This window comes from Takifugu rubripes, chromosome 9 (genome assembly GCF_901000725.2).
Source record: "Takifugu rubripes chromosome 9, fTakRub1.2, whole genome shotgun sequence".
NCBI lineage: Eukaryota > Metazoa > Chordata > Actinopteri > Tetraodontiformes > Tetraodontidae > Takifugu > Takifugu rubripes.
In genome coordinates, this window is record NC_042293.1 from 2,668,722 (window position 1) to 2,695,243 (window position 26,522).

At 44.1% G+C, this 26,522-nt stretch overlaps 1 protein-coding gene across 1 annotated transcript in view; it reads left to right on the forward strand.

Moving 5' to 3' along the window:
• The window catches only part of pclob (piccolo presynaptic cytomatrix protein b), a 44,735-nt gene extending 18,916 nt beyond the window's left edge, over positions 1–25,819 (forward strand). Inside the window, exons 13-36 of the mRNA XM_029842048.1 lie at positions 50–6,536; positions 6,872–8,433; positions 8,536–8,801; positions 9,128–9,950; positions 10,029–11,079; positions 13,044–13,070; positions 13,971–14,050; positions 14,138–14,213; positions 14,292–14,417; positions 15,711–15,819; positions 16,018–16,085; positions 16,178–16,416; positions 17,138–17,185; positions 17,312–17,442; positions 18,164–18,190; positions 18,642–18,735; positions 19,460–19,531; positions 19,745–20,036; positions 20,295–20,489; positions 22,239–22,380; positions 22,472–22,530; positions 23,019–23,156; positions 23,231–23,376; positions 23,594–25,819. Coding sequence (XP_029697908.1) covers positions 50–6,536; positions 6,872–8,433; positions 8,536–8,801; positions 9,128–9,950; positions 10,029–11,079; positions 13,044–13,070; positions 13,971–14,050; positions 14,138–14,213; positions 14,292–14,417; positions 15,711–15,819; positions 16,018–16,085; positions 16,178–16,416; positions 17,138–17,185; positions 17,312–17,442; positions 18,164–18,190; positions 18,642–18,735; positions 19,460–19,531; positions 19,745–20,036; positions 20,295–20,489; positions 22,239–22,380; positions 22,472–22,530; positions 23,019–23,156; positions 23,231–23,376; positions 23,594–23,737 — 12,402 coding nt within the window. The 3' untranslated portion in view covers positions 23,738–25,819. The remainder of the gene's footprint in view (positions 1–49; positions 6,537–6,871; positions 8,434–8,535; positions 8,802–9,127; positions 9,951–10,028; positions 11,080–13,043; positions 13,071–13,970; positions 14,051–14,137; positions 14,214–14,291; positions 14,418–15,710; positions 15,820–16,017; positions 16,086–16,177; positions 16,417–17,137; positions 17,186–17,311; positions 17,443–18,163; positions 18,191–18,641; positions 18,736–19,459; positions 19,532–19,744; positions 20,037–20,294; positions 20,490–22,238; positions 22,381–22,471; positions 22,531–23,018; positions 23,157–23,230; positions 23,377–23,593) is intronic.
• The last annotated feature ends 703 nt before the right edge of the window (positions 25,820–26,522 follow it).

Genomic DNA, 26,522 nt, shown 5'->3' on the forward strand with positions numbered 1-26,522 from the left:
ATCATACTGTGACTACAAATTAAGTGTTTTCTTTCTTCTTCAATTTTAGGAGCAAGCTGAGACCCAGAAAGAGCCAATAACAAACCAAAGACTTTCCCTAACTGGAGGGCAGATTAATGCTGAAACAACAGAAGCAGAATCATCTGATGACACAGCACCCCAGATATTACCTATATCACAGGAGGTGGAGGAACGGATTGTCAGTGATACAACTGAAAAAGACAAAGTTAAACCCCAGAGAAGGCGCCTCAGTTTTCAAGGCAGAGGCGATAGCACTGAAAGTGAGGTCACACTCTCACCTAAGGTCCAGAGGAGAAGGCTAGAAGTGAGCAATATTTCATCTAGCAGTGAGGACATCAAAACTGAAAGCCCGGACTCCTATATGGAAGACGAAGATTTCATTCGCCAACAGATAATGGGTATGGGTGACGAAGAACAAATGTCACTTTCAGAAGATGAAAAAGAGAAGGCGCCGATGAGTGAAGAACCAGTCAAAGAACCTGAGCTTGATAATTCAAAAATTAGCAAAGATGACAAAACAACAGATCTCCCAATATCTGAAAAAGATGTTCAACAAACAACCCCCAGCGTGTATAAAAAAGCTATTCCTGTCATGAGGCAGGCTACTGATGAAGATATAGATAGCATCACAGAATCCCCCTCTAAGGGGTCATCTAGTGTGCAGGCATCTAGTTTTACTCCAGAATCTTCACATACATCAGCCTCGTCTTTGGAGGAGGACAGTGACAGCAGCCCCAGTCACAGGAAAATCAGTGGGGACAAACGTAAAGGAAAATACAGACAGCAAAAACTGCCTCTGCCTATAATCGAAGACTCTTCAGAGGATGAGAAATTGAAAAAGGAGGATAAATCAAGGAAAGATAAAGATGACCTTGAGGGACAACCATTGTCTCCAACTGATGGTGCTTCCTCTCCAAATGATCTAAGACAGGTTGTTGTCATGGAAGAAACCAGTAGAACATCTGGCTCTGAGTTCTCTGCCAGCATTGAGTCAGAACCAGAGATGAGGCAAGCTGTACAAATAGGACGCAAGCCTTCAACAACAGTAATTCCCTATACACCAGTTGAACCATTTATAGAGAATACTGTGACAAAAGTTCTCAAGAGTGCTGAAGAAGCATATGAGGAAATTATTCAGAAGACAAAAGCTATTCCCGGGGAAAGTCCTCCTGATATAGAGCCGCTGTATGGGGGAATGGCAATAGAGGACTATCTTTATGAATCTTTAGTTGAAGCACCTGAAATTAAAATAAGTGAATCCAAAGATGAAGCATTCCAAGGCGATTCTGGGTCAGAATCTGTCAAAAAGCTCAGATCTCCAGAGGAAGTCTATGAAGAAATGATGCAGAAAAAGCTAGAACTGATGATGATTGAGCAAGAATTTCAACAGGCCCAGACAGCCATGGAATCTTCCTTTGGGGATTTAGTAACTGGTCCTTCATCAGAGGCTGAAACTTGCATTGTTACCATACCCGCAGAAGAATCCTCTATCACCGAAGAGACAAATGTGTCTCCTACAAGCCCTGAAATTCCAAGTGAATTACCTGTGAAGAAAAAGAAACGACCAGCCCCACCTCGCCCCTCTGAACCACCTAAGCGCAGTGAGGTCTCAACTATTACTCCAGGACGGTCCACAGGCTTTGTCAGGCCAATGACTCCTCAAGATCCTGCACTCAGAAAGGCACTGTTCCCTATACCAGATCTTAAAATAACGCAGTGTTCATCTGGCGAGGAGGAAGATGATAGTCTTGCTGATGAATATGGTGTTGGTTTCTCCTCTGATATCACGCCCAGTGATGAATCTGAGACTAAAGAAGATCCACCTGTAAGCCCACCATTTTATGAAACAGCAGAAATTGAACCAATCTGTGTGGTTTGTGAAATTCCAGAACCAAAACCAATTCCAACTCCAATTTCAGCCCCAGAACTTACTACTACACCTTCACCAGTATCACCTACAACTTCCAGTCCAGATTCCAGTTTAGAATCCAATGCTACTTCTTCACCCTCTTTCAAAGCTCAAACACCACTTTCACCTGATTCAACTCCATTGTCTACCCCAACACCTCCAACTTCATTTGTATCCCAGTCATCTGCAGATATTTCACCACCATCACCAGTGACAATGGCAGTACACCCTAGTGGGGTCCCTTATCCCACTTCCTCCACAGTTGTGGTTACAATACCAGATGTTGTGTCATATCAAGCCACAAGTCAAACAACCGCAGTAGCCCAAGTAAAAGACTCTACAGAAACCCCACAGTCACTAGCAAATATGTCCACGCCTTCTGCTGTTGTAGTTCAGATGCCAGATCTGGTTTCATCTCCGTCCCAGGTGCCATTTGAACCTCCAGCTTCTATACAAGTCTCAGCAGCATGCCCATTGCCAGTTGTTGTTTTGAGTCAGTCTACATCCCTGGTTTCAACAACACCAATTAAAGCCTCCTCTTCAGCTGCAGCCCATGATGTTTCTCCTTCTATTCCTGTAGCTTCAGGGCCAGGGCCAGTTATAGTCCAAATGCCTGATTTGGTTTCAACTACATCTCCAATATGTGGACAAACTCCAGAACCAGTGTCTGCACTTGTAACTCAAGCTCTAGTTTTAGCTCAAGCTAACTTGGTTCACTCAGTTCCTCTACAACCCGTCACCCCCGGTACCAGCCCAGTTTTAATTCCAACTGTAGCTCCAACACCAGCTCCTGCGTCAACAACTATAGTCAAAAAGAAGGTCCCACCACCTCCTCCTCCTCGTTCTACATCAGTGTCAGTATCTGAGCCTTGTGCAGAGCAGTCCCTTATAAAGATTGATCATCATGTCAGTTCTACGTTGACCACTACAGCCAAGGATACCACTGTGACTGGTCAGCCAATGAAGTCGGTGATTGTGGATATACAGCCAAGAATGGAAGAAATTCTTGCAGATAACATGGCCATTGCATCAACCAGAAAGGGACATGTCGTCATAATAGTTCCCAGTGCTGAAACCACATGTCTGCATGGACAAACTTCACAAGACTTAGCTAACACTGCACCGACTGTTTCCACCCCTTTGCTGACACAAAACAGGCAAGCGGCATCACAACTTGAATCTAAAATACCATCAACTGTTGCACCTTTACCCTCCACTAAAACACCAGCAGAGATTATGGTATCAGCTTCATCGCTTCTGTCGAAACCAACACCTGGGGCAAGAATTGTACAAGATACATCCCCACCACCTTCTACCACAACGCATAAGCCACCTCTTTATCCAAAACCACAGGTTCCCACTACTGTGACAGTTACTTCAGCAACATCAGCTGTTACAACGGTTTGCTCTTATCAACCTGCTAAACCTCCTCCACCTATTCCACCTAAACCTACATCAATTCCAGCAGGATTAGTTTTCAGCCACAAGCCTGGTGAGAGTGTTAAACCACCTCCTGTTGTCCCAAAAGCTGCAACGCTTCCTAGGACTAAAGAGCCTCCAAAAGCTCTTTCCCTAAGTTTAACACGACCAGTGGAGTCTAAATTGGGGACAACCTCTCCAAAATCGCCCTTATCTCCAAGATACGCTAAGTGTTTGCAGACCTATGTTGTAATAACCCTTCCATCTGAGCTTGGTTCACCACCAGAGGCCATCACAGTCCAGGCACCTGTGCGAAGAGGTTCTATTCCATCTACAAAAACTTCAGACATTCAGACTTCAGAGCAAAAAGCACCCATTGAGGCATTCTCGGCACAAGATATGGTTAGAAGGGCCTCTGTCCCTCATGTCAGACAGCTACCTCCAAATTCTGCAGGAGAGCAAGTACAAACAACTGTGGTGCCTGTAGTAGTTCCTACAGATGTGCAAGTCAGCAGAGATTATGTTCTCTCTGTAGCACCAACACCACCATCTGTAGCTGATGACAATAAAGTGTCATCAGATCTGGAATCATATGTTATGTTACGCAGTGTTCCTGCACCTATCAAGAAACCATTTATAGAGCAGAAACAACAAATTGCTCAGCAACCAACCAAAGCTATACCTGAGGTCCAACCTCCAAGTGAGCAAGAACATGCACAGTCTATTGTACCACATCCAGACTTTACCGTCAAGATCACTCCCAGAGTGCCAGAAGTTTCAACTGAAGCATCAATTCCACAGAGCCAAACACCATTTGTTTCTGCAGAGTCACAATCTCAAATGGACTTTGATACTAAACAGCAGCCGCCTGAAGTACTTTTAGAAGTAGTAGTTTCCCAAGATAACCTAGATTCAATCCCCTCTCCTGTTCCTTATACACAAATTGAAAATCAAATTAAAAAACCACAAACAGAAGAGGATATGCCTATTGATGTAACTATCACAGAGGAGGTTTTGAGGTCACAAACACCACATAGCAGTCAGCAAACTGCTCTCCAACCACTAATGGCGATTCAACGTCCATTGTCCGTTGACAATGCATATACCATTGTCGAGGTCCCTCCAGCAATGCAAATTCTTCAGCCCTTGGATGTTCTGCCCCCAGTAGCACAGTACCAATTCATACAACATTCACTTCCTGTGACAGAAGAAGTCACTCCAACAAAACCATTTGCAGAAGTATTTCCAACTGAATCTGTCAAAGGGCCAGAAGTTACAAATCTGCTGACAGCAACGCAACCAATAACTGAAACGGCTGAATTTACCCAAATGCCCAAGCTTTTTACAACTGATGATGGAGCGACATCATGTTCTGTGACAGAAACCCAACTAATCGCTGGACAGCAAGACAAAAGTCATGTCACTGATATTCCACAAGTCTCTGAAGTAATTGTAACATCAGTCGTGGCACACCCAACACCCCAAATAGATCTAATGGCTAAGGAAACTTTAATGGATAAGGTCGTGACAGGCACTGCATTTTCATCTTTATTATCATCCGAGCAGCCTCAGACAGTACCTGGGATGTCCGTGGGAATAATTACAACTGAGGAAACCACCATGAGAAGGAGGGAATCTATAACATCTACGGTGCATTCACCTTGTACTTCAAACCAGATATTTAATTACTCCACAGGTCATGGAATCCCTACAAAGGTGGCTAATACTGAAGCCTTTACTTCCAGTAGGAGAGAATCCATAACCATTCAGCATCCTTTGGCAACAGTACAGGTGATCAGCATGCCTGCAGAAAGGGATCTACACTCTGATGGTCAATCTGTTCAGGTCCACTATGAAGCAGGATCCGTACCTTTAACTGAGCAAGGACCAGGAGTATTAAGTTATTCATCAGAATATGATCAACCTCTGGAAATAATTACCACTGAGGCATACACCAGGAGAACATCAGTGCCCACTGCACATGACATTGGCCAGGACACAGGTGTATCATTGGTCCCACTCACCATTACTAAATTTCAACAAGAGTCTATTGAGAGCCAACAGATTCGAGGTCCTGAAAAGGTGGTCTCCAGTATGAGTCACATGTACTCTTCAATTTCTACCTCAGGTCAACCACCTCAAAGCCTGCCTAGTTTGGTCACTCAAGTGGTTACAACTGAGGTCCAGAGAACCACTGTTTCTGTTGTCCATGAAAGACTTCCTCAGGTCCCTCCACCCAGCGTTGCGGTCACTATACAGCCAGATCTAGCTAAAGTCCAACCCTTGACAAAACAGAATGGAAGGATTCTGTATCCTGGTGATGTTATTGATTTGCGCACTATAAAAACTGGTGTAAAAATGACTGAACAAGGTATGGATTTGACACCTCCCGAGTCACATCGGCAGTCATTTTTAAGCGACTACACCGGACGTCAACTCACAGCGGTGCAACCAGAAATTGTAAATCTTAGCTCAGAAATCACACCTGCGCCCACTCTATCTGTTGTCACTGACAATATCACAATAGTCACATGTACAGCAACAATTTCCTCCTATAATAACACCCCAGCAGAGAAGCCACTTGATTTGCAGGGCCCTGCAACATCATTGCCTCTACCTCTCACTACATATAAACCATTTGAACCACTAGCACAGATAGTCTACAAACCAGTGAACTCTCAGCCTGTAGCCCATACTGTGACGGCTCAAGACACACCTATTAATCTTTCCTTCGGAGTTTCCTCAGTAAACAAACAGTCCTTAACCCAAGGAACCATAAGCAATGGACGGCCTGTAGTTTCATTAGAAGCAACAGGTGCAATTGATCTGTCAAATTACAGACCCGTAAGAGCTATAGTAGCTTTGTCTGGCACAAGCTCAGGAGTGGTGACAAGTGTTGTGGAGGATGATGGCATCCCAGTAGATCTCACAGCTGGAAGAAGGAGTGTATGCTGTGATGTTATTTACAAGTTACCATTTACAGGAAGCTGCAGAACACAGCCTCCTGTTACAACTCAGCCGGATGGACTGTATGGCAGTCAAGAAATGACTAATGTCAAGACAACCATGTCTGAGAGCAATCTAATGGAGTCAGGACTTTTCTCCTATGATACCAAAACTGATCAAGGATACCTCAATGGATCATCAGACGGGGCTATAGACCTTACTGCGGCCCACCTTTCTGCAGGTAAGTGCAATGCTGTTGTTTTTTTTAAAATTGAATATATGCTTGCTATATAGTTGTTCATTGTGCATATTATATTTTTGTTCATGTTTGTAATGTGCATATTTTCATTATTTTTCTTTCTTGTTTTGTCTTTATACAGATGCATGTGTTTGCCTGCGTGTGCTTCCTCAGTATTTTGGTTTTGCTTCATGCTAGCCAAAATGACTACAAATGTGCATGTGCCATAAGGAACATTTACAATCAAATTTGCATGATCCATAACTCAAATTGTAAAATAATTGTGAGATCATGATTTACTGCACTTTGTAAGTCTATTATATTTTTGATTATGACAGGTAAAGCTCTAGACTACACTAGCAAAGCAACTGGAAGCTACCCTAGGACAACTGCTGCTCCACATTCCCAAGTCCCTGCTGCTGGGTTTGGTGTCAATACTGTTCTGAGAACCTCAGATGGAATAGTTTACTCTTCTGTTGCTGCCCCTGCTCCATCGACATATGCAATTACAACCCAACCTGGCTCCATTTTCAGCACAACATTGACACCTACATCAACAGTTCAAAATGAAGCATTGGCATATTTATATGGATTCATTCCAAGTGCAGATCCAGGACAGTTAATTCCATTTGACCCAGGTTTAGGTAAGGAACTTCTACCAACTGCTTTAGCTGACATCATAACAGGATATCCAGAAATATACTCAGACACAACCCTCGAGGCAATTGCTGCCTCTCTGGATGTCTTGTCCTCCTCTCCCATATTCCCTGGCTTAGACAACAGCAAGATGGCCCAGTATCAAATGGAGAGAGAGTTTCTCGAGCTAGAGAAACTTAAACAGCTCTGTCTTGCTGAGGAGTTGGAATGGGAAAGGCAAGAGATCCAGCGTTACCGTGAACAGGAACAGTTTATGGTGCAAAGAGAAATTGAAGAGCTTCAAGCTCTGAAACAGCAGCTTCTCCTCCAACAAGAGGAAGAGCACCATGCTCACATGGTGGCCCAGCAGGAGACCTATGCCCAGCAGAAGGAGCAGTTGCAACAAATCCAACAACTTCAGTTACAACTTCAACGGCAGCTAGATGAGCATTATGGCAGCACTGGCACAACAGCAAACCTCTTAGATGCTAAATATGCAGGTGTAGGAGACAGTGGCCAATACTGGCCTGTCAAAGATGAAGGAACAGTTCCATCTGGTGGGCCACAATTTGTGGAAAGCCATAACCATCTTAATGTAGTGAATAAACAACAAGCTGATCAAGACATCGGGAAAAAAATAATTGATAGTGGAGTGCACACAGATGATGAAGATTCATCAGAGAAGCCCCATGTAGGAAGAAGAAGGAAGAACAAAAGAAATATTGATAGCGATACTTCAGGTCAGACTGATGATGAGGACCAAGATGAATGGGATGCTCCCACAAAAGCCCGAAGGCGTTCCAGAAAACATAGTGGTGATGGAAAACATGGCTCCAAAGTCTCAAGCATTGCTATTCAAACAGTGGCAGAGATTTCTGTCCAGACTGACCACTCTGGAACTATCAAGAAACCCAATGTCCAAATGGATACCAAGGTGGAAATAATAAAACACATCTCAGCTCCAGAGAACTCTCAAAGGGGTGGCAGTCTGAGCTGTCAGACAGAGTCAGACAGAAGACACATTGAGCTTGACTATAATACACGCCTTTCAGGGGATATGCCTTCAAAATCCAAAATCTTTTACAACCAAGTCCCTCCGTTATCCCCGGAAAAATCAAGCCAGAGAATGCTGACAGCTGATCCTAGCAGATTTTCATCTGGCCCCAGGATTTTAAAGGCTGGCCAAAAATCTCTCTCTGATCCCAAACCCCTTAGTCCCACCACTGAAGACAGGATGAGTGGATACTATATGGACAGCTATTCTGTAAGTGACATTAGTTTAATTTCACTAACTGGTTCTAATTAATTGTAAGATTGGTACTTATTATTCCTTTACTTAGTTTGATTATTTTTCTATGTATACAAGGGGCGGGGCTCACCCTCTGGTACAGGTAAGAAGGTAAAGAGGACTTTACCAGATCCTCCTCCGGAGGATGATTCACTCGCAGGACGGTCAGGCTACAGCACCAACTCTGCACGTCGCCGTCTTGCTCGCAGTACAACAATGGCCAGAGCAAAGATCCTGCAGGACATTGACAAGGAGCTTGATCTGGTGGAGAGAGAATCTTCAAAGTTGCGCAAGAAGCAAGCTGAACTAGATGAAGAGGAAAAGGAAATTGATGCTAAATTACGGTGAGATGCCACAGATTTAAAGTGATCGTTTATCATGCAGGTCTTCAATATGTTCATATATCCTTACATTTTGCATTCATTGCTCTCATTCATTCTCATGCATCATTATCCCTATTTCATCTGCATGATTCCATTCTTATCTTGGTAGCTTATGGGCTAAAAGGCTGCCTTGACATCAATAAGTGAGACTTCATCACACTTACACATTGTAACAGGTACCCACTGTGTGAGAAGCCATATAAATATTGGTTTGTTTAGTTGTAGATTTAAGAAAAATGCAAAAGCACTGCGCAAAACAATATGTACTTTTTTCCTTAATACTGTAGGTACCTGGAGATGGGTATCAACCGCCGTAAGGAAGCCTTGCTGAAAGAACGAGAAAAGAGAGAAAGAGCCTATCTGCAAGGGGTGGCAGAGGAAAGAGACTACATGTCAGACAGTGAGGTTAGCAACATAAGGGAGGCCAGAGGTGAGGGCTTGGAGAGACCAAGGACAGCACCTCAATCAGAATTTGACCAGTTTATCCCCCCACAAACTGAAGCAGATTCCCAGTACAATACTTTAACCAGTCCTTACTCTCCATATGCCCAGTATGTCCCACAGACCCAAACAACCAGTCACTTCAACCAACAGAGCCTGTATCAACAGCCATCTCTTTACCAAGTATCTCCCTACCCAACCCTATCCCTCTCACATGGCCAGACTCAATCTAGCAGCTATCAGCATGCTCTGCTCCTGCAGCAGGGAAAGCAGCATCAGTCCACTCTGTCTGACTTAGATCCCAAGATAACCTCCACCTATGAAGTGATCCGCAATCAGCCTCTGCTCATTGTCTCAACTTCCACAGAGAGCGGCTATGGGGTTCCTCACCTTGGAGGAAAGTACGCCAATGTGGATTTGAGATTAGGGCTAGAAGAAAGGAGCATGGCCTCCAGTCCGATGTCCAGCATTTCAGCTGATTCTTTTTATGCTGATATTGACCACCATAATGCCAGAAACTATGTTCTGATAGAGGATATAGGAGAGCTGACAAAGACTTCATCTGCACTGAGCAGTACAGGCTTGGGGTCTGGATTCAGTCTGCCTGATAAAGAGTTGTCCAAAGCAGACAGATTGCTCAGAGCCACAGAAGCCAGACGTTCAGCAGAGGTAAATACCTTCTTGGTCTCTGTCTATGAACATTTATGTCTACATGGAAATATACTTCAATTCTCTCTTTTTTTGTAGGTGGCAGATTTTTTGGGCTCGTCTCGACTTCAGACCTTTGGGAAGGGAGAAGATGACACCATGGAAGATCCTTATGAACTGAAACTACTGAAACAGCAGATCAAGCAGGAATTTAGGCGAGGAACTGAAGGACTAGAACATTTAACAGGTCTTGGCCTGCCCCATTATATTCCCAGCGATAGTAGTTTTCGTCACTTCCCTAAGGGAGAAAAATACAGCATTGGCCGACTTACCCTTGAAAAACAGGCAGCAAAACAATTACCAGCCGCTGTGCTTTACCAGAAACAGATGAAAAACAAAAAAGCCTTAATAGACCCAAAGGCTGTCACAAAATTTTCTCCAATCCAGGAGAGTAGGGACCTGGAGCCTGACTTTACAAGTTACATGGGAACTGGGGCCTCCTCTGTGACCAATCTGGCTACCACAGCAAGGTTACTTCAGGATGAGATTACATTTGGATTGAGAAAGAACTTGGCAGAGCAACAAAAATATTTGGGCTCCTCACTTGGGGGAAACCTTGCTGGTTCTCTTAATCTTGGGCAATCCCTTGGACTGGGATCAGGCATCAGGGCCACTGGTCAGGATGATGGCACATACCCAAGTGGCACCCGTTCCAGACCATCATCACGTCCCTCCTCTCGCCCAACCTCTGTTTATGGATTGGATTTATCTATTAAACGTGACCTTTCCAGCTCCTCACTTAGACTGAAAACAGAAGGAGATGTTCTTGATGCAGCATTTGCCTCTGGAGTGGCAAGAACAAAACCTACTAGCTTACCCATCAGTCAAAGTCGGGGACGTATTCCAATTGTAGCACAGAACTCTGAGGAAGAAAGCCCCTTGAGCCCTGTGGGGCAACCAATGGGAATGGCTAGAGCTTCAGCAGGACCTCTCCCTCCAATCTCCGCCGACTCCAGAGACCAGTTTGGTTCTAGCCATTCCCTCCCGGAGGTACAACAACATATGAGGGAGGAATCGCGAACACGTGATTATGAACGAGATACCGCATTCATCATGGATGACTTGCAAGGCGCCATGTCTGACAGCGAAGGTAAATGGAGGCTAAGACTTTTACACCAACTTGACTCTGTGGACCAGCTTTTCATGCATGCTAATGCTAAGTGGTCTGAATTTATGCATTAAGTGGTTCTTTTTATCAAAAAAATCTGCTGCAAGTTGCTTCTGGAGTTTCATTACTTTATTCCCCCCTTTATCTAAACAGTTTTTCTGCATGCTGTCACTTTTCCTTTGTATATCTGACCGTCTGATACATAACACTCTGATGGGCTGTGTTTATGTATGTACCACTCACCTCTCTCCGTGTTTCTGCGACTTCATTTGCATGCTAAGTCTTTTAATTTTCTAAACTTACTGGAGCACAAAAGGCAAGCGATACATGCTTACTGATAGATGCAGCCCTTAAATGGTAATTTACCTCTGTGATAACACAAATATCCCGGAACTTGAACTGTTCTCACACGTGTTAACGTCATAACTGCCTTATTCCTTAAGTTGCAAATGTGGACATATATGATTAAAATATACCCAGTTTGTATCCACACTCCTGAGGATGTACTCCTGCATATATAGTTATGTCATGACAACATAGGACATTGAATAGTAAGCCTGTGGTGAACCAGAAACTAAGAAACAGATCTTTGATGTTTTGTCCTTCACAGTATAAAACAAAGGTAAATGTCTAAAGATGTTTGTTTTATGCCATGAATAGAGATTAATATGTTAATTTAGTAATGTCCTAGCTATTGAAACCTTTTTGCAAAGACAAGCAAACCTCTGAAGTACTTTAACTTCCTATTTTTGAATGATCTTGTAGAGTGAAATAGGGTTTTTTTAGAACTAGATGATCACCTAAGAAAGTTACACTGTACATCAGTCTTTAGCATGAACAGCGACTTCTGTAGCCTAAATAGTTGTTAAGAAATATATATATAACTGACTCACACCTACCGTGGGTTTATGGAGTACATTTGTGTCACCAATCCCGTCAATAATGAGGAGTTCCCCTCAATACCCCGCTATGCAGTGACATATTATGATAAAATAAAAATTTAGATTGATTCCTGTTTACCATTTGTAAAATATCGTAGTTGCAGTTATATATTTTTAATTTGTCTGTATCCAGCTTTGAGTTCTTGCATGTTGTGCGATACATGTTTTCCATTTCCATCTCAATAAAATCTATGTTTTCTGCTTGTTGGTTGTTGCTCTGGATGTCTCATTGCTCTATGAGATGTCTGTGTCACAGTGATTGACAGCCAATATTGACATGTACCAGTAACAGTGAGATTGATAGTGTTGAATTACTACAGCTTAGTTAATTCTTTTCCAAAGGAATTCATCGTTGCTGTTATACTCTACCTGTCAGAATGACACAGCAATCGTACAAGAGGGCCCTTGCCTGATTTGGACGATGATTTGGCTTTTAATTTATTTACTAGCACGATGCAAAAAATAATGTATTAGGACCTATTGGATCTTTATTTTACCCAGTACAAAACAAAATGTAAACTACAGTAAATTTCTTGATGTCTTAATCTTGTTATTATAATTATTTTTACTTTTAGTATTATTGGAATTGGCTACATTTAATCATCTCCATTGCAGCACTTAATAAGTCAATGCTAGCTTTTAACAAATATGATGGACGGTTTGTTGAAGTATCAAACACATTAATGTGTCTTACTTGCAAAAAAAGGTTTAATGGCTTCAACTTTCACCAATTAATGGCTCTTAATATTTATACACTACAGTACAAGCCTGCTTCCTTTTATAAAAATCTGTTCATTGTGCCCTACAATGCTTTGGCTTGAATTTGTGTATTTACTCGCTAGCAGTGTACCCATGTGGTCTTGTCCAGCCATAAAAGTCTGCTTTTGCTGCATGTGCTGAAGTTTGATTAAGAACCTTACTAAATATAGCTCAGCTGTAGTCTGTCAGATTAATGAAATTATGTTGGACAAGCTTCTGAAAATTATATATAACCTTGTACCCCAGCTGGAGGCCCAAACTGGAATATAGAAGGTGAGAGAGCATTCCAATTTCCACATAGTGCCGATAGAGACTGTTTGCCTCCATGCCTCGCTTCATGGCTCTGGCCATTTGATTGATTTTGTAAACATATCAGGCTCATTCTGGAATGATCCACATCTCAATCTCAGTATATAATACATGTCATTTAGCAGATCTTTTGTAGTTGACATGCCGTTGACATGTCTGATCCATTTTGGAATGAACCACCATCTTAACGACTTTTTATTTTGACAATCTCATTCTGGAATGATGACACGTCACATTGGTTCTGTAAGACAATTAGACCCATTCCCAAAAGGCTATTCATGTTCATGCACGTTTTCATAAAGGAAGTGTGTGTTGTGTGTGATGATGCTAGGTTGGTAGTTCGTAATTGTCATTCGGTGGCAAAAAGGCTGAAGATTTCTTACCAAAAATGCTACTGGATTATGAAACTCGGAAATTAGACAACCAAATTGTTCAACACACATTTACATCAGGCCGTTTCTCCTCATCACTGCTTCTGCGTCTGATAAGTAATGCTGACAAGATGAAAAGCGTCATTTGAAACTTGGGCAAATTTTGTCATTAGTTGTGCCACTGAACCGCAAATTTAAGCCCAATTTTTCAACAGTTTTTTCCCCAGTACGGCTGCCTTTTTCAATGCACACTTTAAAATTACTTAACAAGCTTCACAGTTGCTGTCTGGTGGTCCATAAGTCTCTAGTAAGTGTACTAAAACCCACAATGTAAGTTAAAGGTAAGATTTAGATACTGTTCAACTAGTAGTACCTATACTAGAAGGAGAAGCAGTGGTAGTAATGGTGGTAGTAACAGTAGTCATCATAGAAGCTGCAGAGGCACCCAAATGTGTTCTTACTATATTTTGTTGATGAAATCTTCCTGTTGTAGCCTACCATCTGAGGAGAGAAGACACTGATTGGTTTGATAAGCCAAGAGAAGGACATCCAAGACAGGCAGATAGAAGACAGGTGAGGTTTTGTTTTCTCCAAATTTTCCACTATGTTTTCAGAAAGGAATCACTATTAAACACGTCTCATGTTCCAACTGTCTCACAGATGAAGCTGGTTCCTTATGCCTGTCCTCATGTCCGGATCAAGCTAACGAAAGACCCGAAGGACACCAGAGTGTCAGGTCAGGCTAATGCGGTCTTTCATGGCTTAATTCGTTTACAATCATTACTTTGCTAGCTGATATTTGATTTTCCTGCAGGAAATGGACTGGGGATTCGTGTGGTCGGAGGAAAGGAGATTCCAGGGAGGCAAAGGGAATGTGGAGCCTACATCGCCAAGGTTTTCCCCGGAGGTGTGGCTGAACAAACAGGAAAAGTTGTAGAAGGTAAAAGTAGATGCGTAAATCATCCATGTTTCTTTCCCTGTGTTGACACCAACGCCTTAAAGGAGTATTAACTTCAAAGCTTGTGCTCCTTCAGTAAACCTGCCTGAATCTTCAGTAGAGACATGCAAAAGGTTTCTGTCTGCAACCTCTAAACGCAACAAACGTCTGTAAACTAACCCTCTGCAGAAGCAGGCTGTTAGTCATGATGTTAAATTTAGCACCACACACACACACACACACACACACACATGCAAAAAAACAGGCCAAGTCTTTATCTCAGCAATTTCATTCCTCACATTATTTAATATGATTTTTCAGAGGGATCCTCCATTCCATCTTTTTAGCCTAAACTGGCTCCATTGTCTGTCTGTGATAGTGAATCCTCCGTGGCCTCTGCCATGACATTGCTAATGCCCATGAGAGGGGGGGGTGAAGGGTGTACCATCTATAGTGAATCTGGGCTCATCTTCTAAAGTAATACGAGGGAAAAGTCTCTTGTTTGCGTTATTAGTTATGCAAATGTGTTATTTATGTTTCACTGAACATGGATATGAAGAGAGCATGCCTTCGGGTGAAAGGAGAAATAAAGCAGAGACGGATGTGGTGAATTTCATGGCGAGCACAGTGGGACTAATCTAAATGAGCACTGGTTTAGTGCTGAAGGATGTAAGGACGTGACTTCAACTCTGCTGTCACAGCAGCTGCTCAATCCTTTCTTACGCAGAAATCTCATCCAGAAAACACATTTGTGTGTGAGTCCTAAAGTTTGATGCGCTCTGATCTTTCAATGTCATTGGTAAAGACGTTTCATATTGTAATTGGATTTATAGTGATTAATCATTGTTCCAAATTAAAGTGTTAGACAAAATACAAATGAGAAAGACTGGGTTACTCTCTCTGCCTGCCTGCCTGCCTGCCTGCCTTTCTGTCTGTCTGTCTGTCTGTCTGTCTGTCTGTCTGTCTGTCTGTCCGTCCGTCCGTCCGTCCGCCTGCCTGCCTGTCTGTCAGTCTTTTGTGTGGATGGATAGTATTTGGTCGACTAATTAGAAATGAGAAAGAAATACATTCAGGTTACTTCCTCTGTTGGTGTGTGTTTGCGTGCGCGCGCGCGTGTGTGTGTGCGTGCGTGCGCGGTGTGTGTAAAAAGGCTAAACTGAAATTGAGTTTATTGCTTTAAAACCATATCAGCTGTAGATAAATGGACGTACAGCAGCGCAGAGGTGAAGAGTTCTGAGGATTGACCTTTGAATCGTTTTTCTCCCCTCCATATCCTTTCCTTCCATCTCACCGCAGGCATGCAGGTGCTGGAATGGAATGGGATCCCTCTGACAGCCAAGACTTATGAAGAAGTGCAGGGCATCATCGGCCAGCCGTGCGCAGAGGTGGAGCTGTGCGTCAGGCTGTGAGTTCCATCTGTCATCGTTTACCTCTCTGTCCCACTGCAATCTTCATATTTATCTGCAATATGGCCTCCCTGCACTGATGCACGCCGCCCTCACCGTCCTCCGCATCTGACCATCTGACAAATATCACTCTGTGACTGATTAGGCTGAAATCACACTGGTTGTTATATAATCATCAATTTCCTGTATGGATCCAGTGACCTGAATATGCTGTCCGACCCTGAGCACCCACAAGCCCTGGAGCACCACGTCCAGCTTAAGGCTGGTATGTACGAGTCTGAATGCGTGCACGTGCCGACGCATTCTTTCCCAACCCTCTCGTGCTGCGTCAATCAGTGCAACCATTTGTCTGCGCAGGTGGGCAGCGTTCCCCTGGTGTGGACCCGAAGCAGTTAGCCGCAGAGCTGCAGAAGGTTTCCCAGCAACAGGCTCCCGGGATGGTCGGACCGGGGATTGGGTCCGGGGGTCTGGGCGTGCTGTCTGCGCTCGAGCGCTCCGCCCTCCTCCACTCGGGAGCGGGGTCGGCAGCCTCCAGCGGCGTACCGAGCCCTGGCCAGCCTGCGTCCCCCGCCATCAACAAGAAACAGAGGTCTAAGGTATAGAATTTGGTTGTGAGATGATTACCATGAGCAGACTATGGACAAGAATATTATACACAGAAGGTCATGTGACTCAAGGGTTCTGCCCTTAGCTTTATTTAATAGATAATTGCAAACCTGGAACATTTTGGTGTAGAAACACATAAATACATTCAATAAATGTATCCTTTTTAAACTGATGTATTTTAAAACAGCTTCTTCTAACCTCCAGCAGAACGCCAGTGGGGGCTGACCCTAATTAACATGACTTACAGCCCTGTAGAAGATTAAGAGTTCAAACTCAAGTCAGTGTGGTTTGAGTGTAAAAAAAAATCAAAGACGATGAGTCCGTACATTTGAATCTGCACAAAAATATGTCAACTCCTTGACTTTCCTTTTGCTTTTATGTTCCATTTGTCTGCGCAGTTCCACACTTGCTACTTAGGCAAAAATTATCCCCAAAAGGGGGGGATTTAAAGAGGATTATATTCTCTTACAGTATGCGAGTTTCTGTCCTTTCATAATCAAGTCCCATTTTGGGACAGAGTAAAATAAACACACAGTTTAACCTCAGCATAAACGCTTCAAATGATTGATGATGGTCATTTTCAGTCGTTTGCACGCTGCTGCTGTCAGCTTTCTGCGGGTGATTCCTGATCCAGGGCTTTATAGAAACTGTCCATTGTCCTCATGTATCTACTGCTGCTCTGTCTCTTTCACACTTTTTCTGTCCTTGCAGCCATCGGAGTTGATGAAGGCTCCTCATTCCATCACAGGAGAAATTCAGGTATTTAAATACACAAATTATTAAATCGTTTTTTGTTTTCCAGCAGATGTTGGAGCGCTCTCTCTCTCCGTCTCTCTCTGTCTCTCTCTCGTTCTCTCTCATCCCCATGTGCTTGCTTTCCCTCAGCTCCAGATCAACTACGACAGGCACCTGGGAAACCTGATTGTCCATGTGCTGCAGGCCAGGAACCTGGCCCCGAGGGACAACGACAGTTACTCGGACCCTTTTGTCAAGGTTTACCTCTTACCTGGGCGAGGGTGAGCTCCCGCTCTTTTGCGAGGCCTCCAGAATATCCGTTCTGTGTCTCCCTTTCTGCTTCTGTGTCTGTCTGGTCGTCTATTCCCTCTTTTCTTTCTGACCTTGTATCCACGGCGCAGTTTTGGAACTGACTAACTGATTCTGTTTGTATGAGAGAATGAGAATGGATACGATGACATGAGGCAGTCACACCGGTCCCCCCCTCGATTCGCACAAACACGGTGCATTCACTGGCTCTGTGCTCCGGCGTATTTTGGTCTGGCTCTCTTGTGTGGTGGCACCGGCCTCCTCTCCTTATCTCGCTCTATGTCTCCACACACGTCGAATCGATACGCTTTTAGCTGCTCTGTAACAGTATCTGCTCTTAGATAATGACTCCATCAGACCTGTTTATGAGATTATACCTCCTACATGCTGCACAGGTCTCAAAACTCAAGCGGGGGCACGTTGAAAGACGCTGCCCTTACATTAGTGCAGTCATGCTATATCAAATAGTCAATTGGACCTATGTGTAAAATGGAATCACCATCAGGGTTTGGACGTGCATCACAAGCTTAGAGTACCGTGGAGTAAAACCAGAGACGCCCTGCGGAGAATATTGATTGCCTCAGCTCTCTATCCTTTTATTGCCTTTTCTTTGAGCTCTGACTGTTTCTTTGTGTTTTTTGCTTTTCTTGTTTGTGATATCTGCCCTCCTCTTCCTCTTCTGGGCTCCCTCAGACAAGTCATGGTTGTCCAGAATGCAAGGTAGCGTGGTGCTGATCTTTGCTTTTAGTTGGTGTTATGATTTGCTGTCTGTAAATCTGGGTTCTCCAGCGTTTCTTTTTTTCCCCCCCTCCATCCTTCTGTTGTTGCCTCTGTTGTACGTCCAATTATCTGCCCACTTATCTCTGTTTTATGGTGTTTAGGCACACACCAGCCATCGCTTTCTCCCCCTCAGTGCCTCGCAGTTTAAACTCTCCTCTGCTTCTTGCTCTGATGTTAGCATCTTGTTTTACACAAGCCAGTATTTTATTTTAATAAGCCATGTTTATATTTGTTTTCTGATGTGTTCCAGACATTTTTCTTCCAAGCATTTATTCAAACTAGTCTAGTTCTTTTTATTTCCTTTAATGTTTGCTGTTATTTGGGGGTGAGGCCAGAAAAGGGCAATTTTAACTTTACTGCTGACAGCTGCTCTGAATATTATAACCCGCAGTGCTGATAACAAGAGAAGGACCAGGTACGCCCAGAAGACCATGAACCCAGAGTGGAACCAGACCGTTATCTACAAGAACATTCATTTAGAGCAGGTACTGAGTAAAACACACACACACACACACACACCTCAGCATCTTTGAACTTCTGTCTTTCTGCAGACTTCCAAAGGTGTCCATAAACCTGATCGTGACCTAAACAAAGCTCCAACCTCAATCTTAACCCTCAAATAGTCCCTTGAGGTTGTGAGAACCAGCTAAAATGTCCTCACTTCCTAAAAATGTAGAATGTGAGATTTCCTACTCAATATGAGCAAGTACAAAAGACACACACACACACCGCTTCTGTTCCCTGAATTCTTGCTCAACCTTTTATTGGTGCCCATAAGTCTTAATTCATCAGCATTTTCTGCAATCTAACAGAAAAATGTTCGTGAAAGGAGTGATAGCGTCTTTATTTGGCAGATGATTCAACTCCTTTTGGGGTTGATCTCCTCGCCGACCAGGACAGGGTAGAAATGGCAACACTGCAGCCGTATTAGTGAATGTTTCTGGCTCCTCCCACTTACACCAAGACGCATAAACGGACGCACGCGACAGTGAATGAAGCCAGCGTAGAGTTTCACCTGCGTGGCTGACTACAGTATGGCCTTCCTCCTGGAAGCCTCGCTGTTGTGCACACAAACATAGCGTGCTGGAGCTGTCTTGTGCTTCCTACGCCCCCGGATGCAAATGAGCAGGGACGCTGTGCCCACACTCTCACAGGATCCGCCATGACAGTCTCCCGTCTTCTGTCCTCCTCTCCTCTCTTTTTGTTCAGTTGAAGAAAAAGACGCTGGAGGTGACAGTGTGGGACTATGACAGATCCTCCTCCAACGACTTCCTCGGGGAAGTGAGTGTTTTTTAGGATGTTTGAATTGTCAAATCTGCTTGTGTTTGCTTTATTTTGCCCTCTTCTGTCTTCCCTGATGCTTCTGAGCTTTGGAAAGGCCCTTCAAATCCTTTGGTCTTCGGTTAATTCTCCTTCCTTTGTGTGGATGGCTCGTGGGGATCAGTGTTTGATCTGGAGTGACGTCGCATGTCTCCTGCGTCCGTTGTCTCTCAGGTGCTGATCGACTTGTCCAACACCGCCCAGCTCGACAACGTCCCTCGCTGGCTGCCTCTGAAGGAACAGAGCGAGAGCATCGAGCACAGCAGAGTCCACCCTGCTCAGGGCCCATCGGGACCCGGGTCAGGTCAGGGTCATGGGCAAGGCCACGGCTACATGTCCAGTTTGGGGCCTGGGCAAAATTTCGGACTGGGTCAAGCACCCGGGCAAGGGGACGGGAGTCAGGACTCGCCTAAAAACTCTGTCATTAAAAGCAGAAGCCATGGAATTTTCCCTGATCCAGCCAAAGGTATAATCACGTTAGCACAATTATTCCCTAACCATCCTGAATCATGACGCATCATTTTCAGCAGGTTTCCAATTTTCCAAATTCCATTATGTGGTCAGTCTGTTGCCATAGAAACCCTGGCTGCTACTATGGAGATAAATAATCGAATCATTTTTTGACGCCTATAATTAAATTCCATGTATTTGCCACCGTGGAGCAGAAAAAACAACATTAAGGGGCTGTAATGGAGTTCATTTGTCGGGTCTGGTCTCCTTTCAGACCTACAGATGATGCCTTTAGAGAAATCCCACAGCAGCTCCGGCAGCTCCAAGTCCTCCTCCGACGGCCAGCTGCGCTCCCACGGGCCTTCACGAAGCCAAAGCAAGAGCAGCGTCACTCAGGCCCACCTTGAGGATGCTGGGATAGCCATAGCTGCTGCTGAGGCTGCTGTGCAACAGTCTTGCCTGCAACCAAGTAAATCCCCCCCCTACCCTTAACACGCCCGGCGACTTGCTTCCTTTCTCTCGCATGTCGTTACTCTCCACTCAAGACCTGCTGTGTGTGGTGTTCTCCTCGTCCTATTGTTCTGAGGGCAAAGCGATCTGTTTTGGATCGTCTTCACTAAATTAGTCACTAAAATCAAGGCTGGAAAAGGAGATCTAAACCTGAATAAGTGTTTGAACTCATACTTGATTCAAGCTTTAATTTGAAACTAAAAGGTTAATAATCACATTCTATGAGTATTATTCATGTCGATTACTTTGTTTACTCACTTTTACAACCAATTGATTCTTAGTCATTCATTAAATTTTACTAAATACATACTAAACAAGATATCGCAAAATTTAAGGATGCACATACAGTATTTAAAAGTCCAGGGTGGAAGCTATGATGTAACTTTAAGGAGTTGAATACTTCCTTTTAATTGTAAGTATATTCAGCATTAGATTTTCTCTCTCGTAATACATGTTCCTAGTTAATGTTTTGGTTTGTCTGTTTGTTCAGGTCTAATTAGCACACTAAGGATATTATACACAAAGAAAATCATCTCTTTGTACAGAATATTAGAGCGCACAGTAGCCTATTAAAGTTTTTACTCTCTCAACGTTTAATTAATTCCAAAATTCAAGCCCAAACCCCTCTGCCGTTACATAAATTCTGCATGTGCCAATCCCATAAATGTGGTTTCTACAGATTCTTAGTGTACAGACCTCCAGTCCCAGTGTAGAAACCAACCTGGGGATGGCAAATTTGTCTTTCCTGTGGCATTTTAACATGAGTCAAACATCCATTCGTGTTCATGAGTAATGTCTTAAAACTAAAGCCCTGGCGTCGTGGCCCCTGTGAGAGAACCTCGCTCAGCATCAGAGCTACCTGAGCATGCACCTGCAACCCCCCTGGCTGCTGCTCCCTGGCCACCGAGGACTTTGCGATGCTGCCGTCTGCATGACATGACATGAATGCGTCGGCCAGTTGAAAAGAACGTCACCTAAACGCACATGCTCGTACACACACACATACACGGCACCCAGGTTCCTCTCCCTGCCTCCCCCTCCCCAACCCACTGCCTTAAACAAAGGGGACACAAAAGTGAGGCTGACGCAGTCAAACCGAGAAAGACAGACACGCGGAGATGTGCAAACGTCCACAAGACGCTCACTGCACTGACCGCCCATTGAGAGGAAGAGAAGTGTCCAGGGAAGGTGAGGCAACATAGGAAAACAGCACCAACAGATGCTCAAATACGCAATATAATTCAATCAACGTTAACCTAAACATTCCATAAGATTGATGAACCCTGCTAATCGTTTGTAATGGCTTTCATGAATGTCTGAGAATGTGCATGCGTGTCGGTTTTTTAAACATATATTAGCTTTCACACAAACTCCAGCTACTATTAGTCACCCTTTGGCAGCAAATGTGACGTCATCTCCTCACTGCTAATCATACTCTTACCCTCTGTGTGAGCGTTCACTGATGAATGAACGAGCGGATGATTAAAACCTGCAAAAGAACATTCACATTGTCATGTTTGGTTCAGCATTGAAGCCAGGTTACAGGCCAAACTGCCGTCCCTGATACATGTGTAAAGATATGTGTGACAGGCGGCGCTTCAGCGTATCTCTTAGCCGTGCGTGCATCTGTGGTGACAATCACCAGTGCAGACGGTCTTGTGTCGGTCGGACGCGTCCTCACAGCCGCTCTCACGCTTCCCTCCATCAGGACCGGGACACAGACTGAGCGACGTCTCAGGGTCAGTGGTGCTCTCCGCCCCGAGCCTTGTGGGCGACGCCTTCGGGAGCATCAATGAGGACGACGGCGAGGGCACCGGAGTAGACAGCGCCATTTTTCAAGTCCCACGCATGTAAGAGCTTTAAGAATGTATTTATTTAGCTCGTAAACAGCAGGGCAACGCTTCAGCTACTGCAGTGTGTAATATTCGCTGTGTGTTACAGTGGGAAGACTATCCCCAACGGCACTGACAAACTCCATCTGGGAACTCCAGAAAATGAAGGTACATTCCAAGTCACACCACAATGTCAAGTGTTTCTTTTCCTTCTCTGGATGTTGGGATGAATATTGGAATTGGCTGGAATCTGCTCCAGTTCCCCTGTAATTAGGGACAATTTGAAGTTAACAGGAAAGGGAAGGATGGATGAACGGCGTATGGCTCCCTCTGCTGGACAGATTGTATAATGACACTTATTTCGCTTTTTTCCAACCATATAAGCTGCTTACCCCAATGTGGCTGAAGGCCTTTTAATCAGGGCGTTTACTCCAATATTTTCCCTGTGGAACAAGTCCACCATTGGCTGGAGATGAGAGGAGGGGAGTGCTTGCCACCCAATTGCACGCGCTGTCTGCCTTTCACGCAGCTCAGGTGTCATCAGGCCGACCCTCCGGCTCTAGTTTCGATCGGGAGCAGAGTCAGAGGGCGTCATTGGCCTGGAAACCGCTGTGCAGCTGAGGGTCAGGGATCTTTGATGTCTTTTATCATTTCAGGTGGCAAAACACAAGTGATGGGGGAGATTAAAGTTGCTCTCAAGAAGGAGGTGAAGACAGAGGGGGACCAGCTGGTTTTGGAGATCCTTCAATGCAGAAACATCACCTACAAGTTTAAGAGCCCGGACCACCTACCAGGTATGTGTGCACGAGCACGGTTGCTTCAGCAGCCGTCGCTTCACTCATCCCTTTTTCATCCCCGTTCCCCTCAGATCTATATGTCAAGCTGTATGTGGTGAACGTCGCTACTCAGAAGAGGATCATCAAGAAGAAGACCAGAGTGTGCCGACATGACAGAGAGCCGTCTTTCAACGAGACCTTCCGGTTCCCGCTCAACCCCACCGGACACTCCATCCAGGTACGGCTGGCAGCGCGAAAACGTTCCCACTGGGAATTGCTCATCAATGCTAATTTAAGCTAAAGGCTTTAAAACTGCTTCCTTTATTCAGAGGGAGCTTTACTGACGAATAAAAGAAATGTTGAACATATAAACAGGCGTAATTATATTCGAATGGCCTTGCTGAGTGGTTCTTGTGGGTGGATAAGAGGCTGTGTCTTCTCTAACGGCTCTGCAGCTTTTCCTGGTATCCAACGGAGGCAAGTTCATGAAGAAGACCCTGATAGGGGAGGCCTACATCTGGCTGGACAAGGTGGACATGAGGAAGAGGGTGGTGAGCTGGCACAAGCTGTTCGTCAGCTCCACTCAGACCAACCCCTGAGATCCTCGACGAGGACATGAAGACTCAGCAGATCGGCAGCTCCATGGGGCTCGGACGTCTGATTCAGAAGATTAACGTCACAACTGGGGGAAGGAGATAGATTCAATTTGCAGTCCTTCCTTTAGTCCGATATGAACGTTTCTTTTCTTTTCCTCATATGGGCGTCACCTGGGTTATGTCCAACTGGGTGTGGTGCATGTGGAGATCCGTGAAAGGTTTATTGACAAGGACATTTCGGCTTTTTTCTTTCTGTTTCATGTTTAAAAAGGTACATGACAAAGAGCAGCCATAGTCAGAAGGATGACTTTGAGGAGCTGAAGATAAAACTGCAAATATCACACTCAGACCATCAGAGACCCACATGAGATATATGAAAATCTACTGTAGACAATACGATATACCGTGAAACATAAACATATGATGGAGGCTGGGGGTGGAGGTGGCGTGCTGACAATCCAGCAGGATTCTCCGGTCTGTTCTGATGCAGGAAGCTCAGCTCAGAGACGTCCATCGGTCTTCTCTCACACAGACGCACCCCTGGAGGTTTACTGGGGAGGGGGGGCGAGAAAGCCAACGTTCCACCAACAGGAGCGCAAGGAAAACGGCTCAGAGTTCAGAACTCAACGCGGTATTAAATGTCAAAAAGCCGTGTCCGTATTGCTCACCCTGCTCTCCGTGGACGCAATTCCGCTGTCCGCACCCCCCCCTCGTCTGGGTTTTACACAAAATAGCTTCAAAATCCCAGGGAAAAAAATACTCCTCTCGGGTTCCTCGGTGCGTCTGGATGTGCTGTGAGCTGCTGTTCCGTGCCAGTGATCCCAGTTGCGACCAGTTAACCGGCCTTTTTCACTGCCCAGAAGCCAAACCCTCTCTCAGGTGCACAGGGGCGAGGGGGTCACATTTATAGGATAAAAGAAAAAGAATAAAGCGAGTCGCAGTGCTACAGCAGTGAGGGTGAACCATGTATTCATCTTCAAGCATTTTGCCACCATTCATTAAAAAAAATATATATACATACATATATTTAAATATCTATATGACAGGGCTGGTGCAAATATTTAGGTCCAGAAGAAACAGCAGGTTTGGAGTAAGATTTCACTCAAATCTGACAGCAATGGCTGACAAGAAGAGAAAAAATATATATTAAGGAAGGGGAATGCATTCATTTGTTTTGCTGTGCCAATCTTTGTTAACATTATTGTTCTTTTTAAGTTTATTCCAGCCCCATTGGTTCTTAATTCTATGCAACATAGATGTGGCTGAATGCGTCAGTGTGTGCGTTTTTTATGGATGTTTTGTTGTTGAAAATGTGTCCAGTAGAAGATTCTTTTGATTTTTACCGTGCTGAAAGACAGCTTTGACTGTATCCCCCCCCCCTAATTATAATTCATGTTGTCTAAAGTTCTTTGCTTGTGCACTTTACTAGAGTATTATTGATTTCCACGTCTCTCGTCCCGACATGCAAGATTAAATGTATCGTATTTCTGCACTGGAATGGATTGTATTATGGCGTACGTGGCGGTAAAACATGTTTCTGTGCATTTTATACCTGTGGCAGACGATGTGACATGTGGGAGTTGTTACACACAATGCACAATCTCGGGGGGGGTTGAAGAGGAAAGGAAAAAAACAAACAATAACGCTCACAGTCTACATATCAGTGTGTGTACAAAAAAATTAGAGTCAATTAGACATTTGCCCTCAGTGGCCAGTGATGACTGTTTAACCCCTGGTGTTCCATCAGACCCCTCGTGGTGCGTGTCCAGACCAGTCGTTGCCTGTGTTCGTGAAACCATCGCTCGTCGTCGTTCACAGAGGGTGTGAATGTGACTTTTGAGTCCTTTGAGGTGTACATAGTGTTTATTTTTTACAGAGACTGGATGTTTATATTGTCTGGAAGCATGTGAGTGTTGACAAAAAAAGAAGTAGTAATAATAGAAAAGAGTTAGAGACTTACTTGTACAGCAATGCGTGTGTGTCGTCGTTTAAGGGGGGCCGAGTGTGTCATCCAACCGTGTGCTGTCGACCAATGAATATCTGTGCAACCCAAATGGGATGGGGAAAAAAAAACTAAAAAACAACTAAAAAACAATCTATTCAACCTGGATAGTCGTCTGAGACTTTATGTTCTGGATGTTGCATGTTTTGTTGACGGTTTGTCTGTATATTTTGCCGACGGTTTCTGTTAAAAAAAGAGAATATGTATAGATTTATCTGTATGCTGACTGCAAAGAAATATGCCTGTTCAATCGTCTTGTTTTTCACACCGTGTAAAAGCAAGAATCCGATGTTATGGTCATGTAGTTGTACACAGGATGTGTTCGGATATTATGCAAATTGTTCTGTAAAAATGGTAAAAAAAAAAAAAAAGAAATGGAGAAAAAAAGATGTTTCCCCTGAATCTAAAGAATAAACATTAAGGAGAGCTATATTACACATGCAGACTCGACCTGGGATTTATTGTGAATCGTGAAACAGATGTTTATACATATTTCAACCAGGTGAGAGTATTATTTGACAGTGAATAGTGTGCTAAAAGAACTTTAACGATCACAATAGATGTCATTCTCTCGGTTTCCACTAGATGGAGCCAAAACCGTTAAGAAGAAAGGGCTTAGAATAGTGACATTACAATATAATATATATATCTAGCCTCGATTTAAATAAGGCAATAAGTCCCGAGGAAAGACAGAGTCACTAATTGTTAATGTAACCTGAACAACTGTTGCTCAGTTGATTAATTCAACATAATTACTTAGAGGCAATGGTGTCAGTGATTGCTGTG